This window comes from Eschrichtius robustus, chromosome 2 (genome assembly GCF_028021215.1).
Source record: "Eschrichtius robustus isolate mEscRob2 chromosome 2, mEscRob2.pri, whole genome shotgun sequence".
Taxonomy (NCBI): domain Eukaryota; kingdom Metazoa; phylum Chordata; class Mammalia; order Artiodactyla; family Eschrichtiidae; genus Eschrichtius; species Eschrichtius robustus.
Genome location: NC_090825.1, coordinates 159,324,834 through 159,331,883, shown reverse-complemented (window position 1 = coordinate 159,331,883; position 7,050 = coordinate 159,324,834). Strand labels below are relative to the sequence as shown.

The following is a 7,050-nucleotide window of genomic DNA, read 5'->3' as shown; positions in this document are numbered from 1 at the left end:
ACACTCACCCAGGCTTGGGGGTTTTTAAATTTTTATTTCAAAAGCTTGGATAGCTTCAATATCCAGGTCGTGGCAAAATCAGGACACGTGTAAAATACCTTACAATACATTAGATTCCCGAAAGGTACCAAAAAGTACAGTAAAATTAACACTTCCATTATAGGAAATGTATGACACAAATAATATAAAATTAAAGGTGAAAAAAGGTGACACTGTTTTCCTAAGATACAATTTACTCTTTACAACCAGGGTCCACAGGTCCAGGCTGCAGAGCGGCCGCAGGAAGCAGACCCTCCAATCTGGCTCTGGGTAACCTGGTAATAAAAATGAGCCCATAATGCCGCTCTGGCCTCTTGAGACACCACACGCTGCCTAAAACAACTAGAGCTCTGGATATATTAAACAGGAGAGTGATTTCCAGGGGGGAAATTTTAAATAAGACGCACATGGGACAGCCCATAGAAAGTTTGCCAAGTTAAATTTGGTACATAATTGTGTTCGCTCGATCTCCAAACAAAGCGTGTGCGGTCAGTCGGACGCTCCTGCCAAAGCCTCAGTATGGCTTGTAGTTATTCTGATGGCCACCACGTCGCTGGCTCTTCCCGTAATTTGTACTACCCTGACCTAGGGACAAGAACAACAATGAGAGCAGCTACAACTTACTGAGCATTTACCCCTGTGCCAGGCGCTTGATATGCATCCTCACCAGAGCCGACAACTCTGATAGGACATCTTCCCCACCTTCCTGAGCCCCAAAAGCTCAAAATCGGGTAGCTCCAGTGAGCAAGCCAGGCCACAAAGCCCAGCCTGTCCGACTCCAAAGCCCCTGCTGCCAGTGGCCCCTGCACTGTCTGTCCTGCCTCCCAGGGTGGGTGAGTGGATGGGGGCCTCCCTCTCTCCTACTTACTGTAGTCGTAGCCGGGGCCGTAGCCGTAATAACCATAAGGCGAGTAGTCGTAGCCGCCATAGCCGGGCCCGTAGCCCTGCTGGTAGCCGTAGCCCTGGTTCCAGTAGCTGCCGTAGCCCTGATTCCAACTCTGACTCTGACCTGTGGGGGGGAGCAGGGCACAGGGGCCCATGGACCATTTAGCACACGCAGGAGCTAGGATGGAGGAAATCCTGCCCTTTGGGTGGCAAGGTTACTATGGCAACTCAGAAAAGCCAAGGGGCTGCTGTCCTGGTGTAGAGGGAGGGCCCTGGGCCCAGCCCTGTACCTGAGACCCAAGCTGGGGATAAGAAGGCCAGGCCAGGATGGAAAACTAACTTCACTGGGGCAACCGAGGCAGCTCACTCTCATTCAAATCACCCTCTGATCACCCCCACCCTCCCTGGCAGCTTGGCCTTAAAAAGGATGGAGTTCAGGCTTTGGAGTCAGAGGGGCCTGGGATGGAAGGAGGTTAAGCGCCTGGCACAGCCTTGCCCTACCCTTCAGCCCGCCCACCCACGGGTGTACCAAGACTCAGGACAGCCACAGAGCCAAGCACACCCGTCTTGATGCAGATGCCCCCTCTGCCCTGGGGCCCCAGAGCACATGAGAAAGATGGGCTCTTCCACGCCAAGCAGCAGCAGCATAGCCTCAACCCAGGAACACCATTCCTGATCCTGCCCACCCTGCTGCACCAAGCACCAGGGGCCAAGAGAGCCCCCAAAACAGGCAGAGAAGCTCCATGCAGGCAGGGAAACAAGACCCATCCTCATCTGGGTTCCACTCACCTCCTCCACTTCCGCCACCACCACCGCTGCCACGGTTCCCTCGGTTGCGGTTCCCACGGCCCCCAGAGCCATACTGCTGCTGTTGATAAACCTCTTTGGGCTGAGCCACCTTGATTTCACACTGAAAGCCAAGAGAACAGTGGGTCATGCCAGTGGGACAAGCCCTGGGCAGGGAGTGTGCACAAAGGCCTTCGCTGACAAACGTTCAGGAGGCAGATCTTCTCTATCTGCTCAAGAGCACATGCTGGGGTGGGAAACCACATTTGGACTAGCTCTCAGAACCACAACTAAAACCTAGACAGCCCAAAACTCACACAATGGGCTTTTTGGCTCAAGGCTTTCCCCAGAGTGCTTGAAACAATGAATGTATCCGTAGGTCTACTGATGGGTCACCCTTGGGTGCCCTAACAAGTGGGAGAAGAGGGACAGCTGGACCAATGCCAGTCCAGTGTAGCAAGACACCACACCAGGTGTCAGTCTCGTGCCACCTTGGGCAAGGGAGTCAGAGAAGGCTTCCCAGGTAAGGGATCTTAGAGAAAAAAGGTTCTTTTTTCCCCCCAGAATAAATAAAGCATTCCACTCAAATACACTATTGAGGTGGCAACCCTGACCTCCATCTTATAAAGAAAGCCACTGAGGCTCAGGGCAGCCTTCCCTAAGGCCATACTGCTCCCCCTTTCTCCTCCAACCACTGGTGTGCTGTTGGGATGGGCCAGATATCTGTGTCCTCTTAGGGCCCAAAGAGTCAATTTCCTTTTTGCTCAAAACTCTGCCTACTGTGGGTGGGAGTAGGGTCATGGACCTTCAACTGCTCCTGCTTTAAGTATATTTTTAAAAGAAAATCCACTGACACATAACCCTCTCCATTAAGACCAAATAAGAAACCATTTTACACAAGATGTCCCCATACAAGCATACTCAAAAAATTGACAAATTACCAAGTGATGCAATCTCATGTTTTCTATCCTACTAAGTTAAAAATGCTGAATACAACCAGCTAAAATACACTTATTTCAAGACCAACCACTAGCAGTTTGACTAATGGTGCCCTAATAGGCTCTTCATGCCCATTTTACATCATGGCAGAGAAAAAGGCCTCTTTCCATGTCACTGTCCACTGGGGTAACCATTAATGGATGAGGTCTCACCCAACAGCCCCTAAGGTCCCATCTCATTTTACATAAAATTTAGGGGCCCAATCCCACATCCAATCTTTCCAAATTCCCAGCCACGATTGAGGCTTCCAGGAGCCCCACCCTGTGTCCCACCTTATCTGGCTGCCACTCCTGCTCAGGCAGAGCCTGCCACACCTTGCCAGTGGGCCACACCCTCAGCTCCCAACTGCCTCGGCCACTGGAGAACACTTGAAGCATGAACTACCTACCCTCTCTCCTGTCCAGAGTTCAGAGGGAAGAGTTGCCCCTCACTGCACAGGACTCTTGCTTATTTGAAGTCAAAACTGGCTCTAGATTTAAGCTGGCCAGGACCCTGGGAGCTCTTTGGAAAGGATCTTTGGGGTGGGGCTTAATTTAACCATTAACCGAAGGGGATGGAGCTAAAACAGATTTGGTTGTGGCAGGAGATAAAGATAAGAGAAAAGCTCTGCAGCAATGTCCAAAGCAGGTAAGACTTCGCCACAGAAATCAGTAAATGGCAATTTTAGAATCTTCTGAGACCGTAACTGTAGGACTTACACACTTTGCACTCTAGATCCCGAATACCATGACCTCTACCTTTAAGTCAGGAACTGAAGAGGCTACTCAGCACACTCCCTACCCCGTATAAGCCTCCAGCATTCTCCTGCCTCCCTCATATCCTGTCCTACCAGCCTAGGAGCTCCGTGAAGGACAGGATAACCTGCCCCTCCCCTATCAGGACAGCAGACAGTGCAGAAAACAGTAAGGTCTACCCTGGAGAACTCTTGGAGGTAACCCAATGCCTAATCCACGCCTGCAAAGGCCAGCTCTCCAGCAGCAGAATGCCAAGCACACACAGCTGGGGACACCTTACCTTACTTCCACTGATGGTGTGGAACTTCTTCTCCAGAACTTTCTTCACAGGTTCCTCTTCTTTAAAGGTGATGAAAACAAAGCCTCGTCTTTTGTTCGACTTTGGATCCATTGGAAGCTCAATGGCTTCAATCTGCAAACATAAGCAAAGCTCAGGACCCTATCGCAGGGCCTATAAGGAACTCACAGGAGAAAAAGTCCACGAACACCAGAGTGAAAAAGAGATCCAGCCAGCCAGGGTGCCAAGGACCAGGAAGAAGGCAACCTCGGTGCAGCTGGCAGACCACTCCGGGAGCCACACACTCACCTCCCCAAACTCGCCGAAGTACTCCCTGATCTTCTCCTCAGTGGCTTCAGGATTCAGACCCCCCACAAAAATTTTCTTTACTGGGTCTTTCTTCATGGCCATGGCTTTTTTGGGGTCAATGACACGGCCATCCAGCCTGTGCTCCTTCTGGTCTAGAACCTGTTCCAACAGAAGGGAGCTGGGTTCTAACTCAGCAGCATGACCCTGAACAAGGACCTTCTCTTTGAGCCACAAGACTCCAACACAGGCACACAAAATGTGCTTCACCCCCTTCAAACTCTACCCCCAATCTGACTTCCCAACCCTATCTCCAAACTTCACTTGGTTTACCTAAACACCTATAAATCTATCCTCAACCCCCCACCAGTCCTTGCCCATGCCGTGCACCCCTCTTCCTGCCCAGGCAGCCCCAATTTAAGGCCTATCTCCTCCAGAAGTAAAGAATAATTAAAAGCACAGGCTAGAGCTAGGCTGTGAGGGCTGCAATCCTCACACTCCACCCCTTACTAGCTATGTGATCTCTTCTACTTAACCTTCTGAGCCTTAGGTTTGTTTTCTACAAAATGAGAGTAAAATAATGCTTATCTCCCAGCAACCATGGACTCTCTTCTAGTCCTCTCAATGAAATGTCTGCTTCAGCAGGGTCCAGAACACGCACAAGATAATAAACGGTCAACTATAATCTTCCTGGACCACTCCAGCCCACTCACTCCTCCATTTAATCTCTACTTTTAATCCCTTCAAATAGGAGAGCATAAGTTCCCAACCTCTCTGCTCTTCCCAAAGCACCCAACCATGTGCAAAACACATAAGCCAATCATGGTCTAAAGAATAGTATCCTCATAGAATACAGAGACTTCTGATTATAAAGTACCCAGCTTACCTTCTCCACGCTGGCTGCATCTTTGAAGAGGATAAACCCAAACCCTCTTGACCGGCCAGTGTTGGGATCCATTTTAATTGTACAGTCAACGACCTCTCCAAATTTGGTAAAATAATCCTTTAGGTCCTTTTTGCTGGTATCCCAGCTCAGGCCACCAACGAACATTTTTCTGAAAAGGTGGGGTGAGAACAGGGAAACAAGCCTTAGAAAGCTGTCATTTCGGAAGGACTGGCCCTAGCAAAGCTTTCACTGAAAAGACTGTAAATAAAGCCACCATTCGGAACAAAGATTTACCCTTAGGGCCCATAAGGGTTCTACCTCTGGAAGATGTTAACAAATCTCCGCTAACCTTCCAAACCCAGTCTTGACCCTAACAAAGCCTCAGGTGATCCGTACCCCCAAGGAGATGGGGGAAACGAAGCACAGCCTAGCCGGACAGCTAGGTCCTGAGCACTCTCAACTGGAAGGAATCTAATTTGTCTAACAACCGTGTATCAAAACGCTACGGTCCCTGCCACCTCCGAGCACTCGCTCTCAAGGAACTCAAGGCTTCCGGGACCGAGTCGGAGTTCAGACCGTGACTCCGCCCTGGAAAGGAGGCGGAGGAGGAAGGCCCTGGCGCGCGCCAACTCCGCCCACGCAGCCCAGGCAGTCCGCGACCCGCCGGGCCCCGGGTCCGAGCGCACTCCCCTTCCGGGCCGCCAGCCAGCGGCCCCGGGGCGGCGCCAAAGTCGACCCAACAAACTCCTGCAAACTCTGGCGCGCACGGAAAGCCGGCGGCGCGGAGTTGCTGGTCTGCGGGCCGCGAGCAGGCCCCGGCCGCCCGCCCCTCCCCCCGCCGCGTGGCGCCAACAAAAGGCGGCCCCGGAACAAAGGCGGCGCCCCCCGTCGGCCCGCGGCCGCACCTACCCCGCGTCCTCCTCGTTCTTGCTGGCGTTTATCTGGTCACCCTCGGCGCCGTTCTGGTTGCCGGCCTGGGGCGCCACGCTCCCGCCTCCGGTGCCAGACGCGACCCCGGTGCCAGCACCAGTCCCGGCCGGCGACTCGCCTTCGGGGGCGGCCTCGTGTCCGTTCTCGGTGGCGCCCGTCGTCTCCATGGGCTGCTCCTCACCCGCTTCCGACATGCTAGGCCGTGGCGCGCGGCTCCTGCAACGAGCGGCCGCGACGCATCAGGCCGGCGCCGCTCCCGCCCGGGCTCCCGCCCGCCACCCGCGGGCCCGGCCGCTCACCTCGCCGCCGATGACGCCGCGGGGCCCGCTCGTCCCCACCCGCCGGGAAGGCACCGCGGGCTCAGCCGCGCTCACGCTTGCGCTGCCGGGCCTCTCCCCCGTCTATCGACGGAGCCGCCGCGACCTCGCGCCCTCCTCCCTCGGCCTGCGCTGCCGCTGCCGCTGCCGCTGCCGCCGCCGCACGAAAGCCACCAACACAGAAGCTCTACTGGGCCCGCGCAGTACTGCCGCCTGACAATGCCGACTCGTGGCGCTCTTTATAATGCCGGAGCCGAGGCCACCTCGCAACAAAGCGCATGCTCATTGGCTTCGCCGGCCCGTCACTCAACCCCGCGCCGGCTTCCCATTGGCCGCGGCGGCGCGCGCACGGTAGATCCAGGCGGGCTTTGTCCTTATCTTAGAATTCGCGCGAGCCGGGGCCTTGCGGAGGGTCGCCGGGTCCGGTGGTCCGACGGTAGTGTCCCTGGCGGCTGGTGGCCCGAGCCCAGGGACGGAGAGGCGCAATACTGACCCTTCGCCCTCTGAGGCCGTAGTCCCTCGCCCCGGTGCGCCCTAATCCAGCATTGGCAGCCTTGGCCCCTCCGTTTCCCAAAAGAGGAAACTGGACTCGAGGAAGCCTCGGAAACCGAAGTCGCCCCAACTGGAAGTGCAGAACCCGGCCTTCCGAGATTGGGCGCGTAGTGCCCGCCAAGGCCCTCGGCTTGGCTCGGAGAAATTGGGACGCATCCCGCCCTCCCCCTTGACCTTGGTGCCGTCAAAGCCACGCGCTCCCGCCCCTTCTGCCGCCTCCCCCGGAGGCGAGAAGCGAGGAGGGGGCGGAGTTCGTCGAGTGACTGTTGCCAGTGGTGCTCCGCCGGGATGTGGCGGGAGAAACGGTGGGACCACGGTGTTCCCCAATCTTAGGTCGCC

At 55.0% G+C, this 7,050-nt stretch overlaps 1 protein-coding gene across 2 annotated transcripts; it reads right to left on the bottom strand.

Annotated features, from left to right (window-relative positions):
• Nucleotides 1–14: 14 nt before the first annotated feature.
• On the bottom strand, nt 15–6,825 carry HNRNPAB (heterogeneous nuclear ribonucleoprotein A/B). 2 transcript variants are annotated; one of them, XM_068536476.1, is made up of 8 exons: nt 6,142–6,825; nt 5,822–6,058; nt 4,913–5,081; nt 4,030–4,188; nt 3,724–3,855; nt 1,714–1,834; nt 908–1,048; nt 15–624 (listed from the first exon to the last, which is right to left on the bottom strand). In XM_068536476.1, the coding sequence occupies exons 2-8, from the start codon at nt 6,034–6,036 to the stop codon at nt 554–556; spliced, it is 1,008 nt and encodes a 335-aa protein (XP_068392577.1). In that variant the 5' UTR covers nt 6,037–6,058; nt 6,142–6,825; the 3' UTR covers nt 15–553. The 2 variants fall into 2 exon arrangements, with proteins under 2 accessions (XP_068392577.1, XP_068392578.1); XM_068536477.1 differs by lacking the exon at nt 908–1,048 and having other exon boundaries at nt 6,142–6,475.
• Between the last annotated feature and the right edge of the window lie 225 nt (nt 6,826–7,050).

Bases quoted from the DNA above. Each gene is read 5' to 3' on its own strand.
- HNRNPAB (XM_068536476.1), bottom strand. From the start codon at position 6,036: ATGTCGGAAGCGGGTGAGGAGCAGCCCATGGAGACGACGGGCGCCACC. The intron at 5,082-5,821 runs GTAGGTGCGGCC...CCACCTTTTCAG, and splicing joins AAGAACGAGGAGGACGCGGG to AAAAATGTTCGTTGGTGGCC. The intron at 1,049-1,713 runs GTGAGTGGAACC...TCCCCCCCACAG, and splicing joins TGGTGGCGGAAGTGGAGGAG to GTCAGAGTCAGAGTTGGAAT.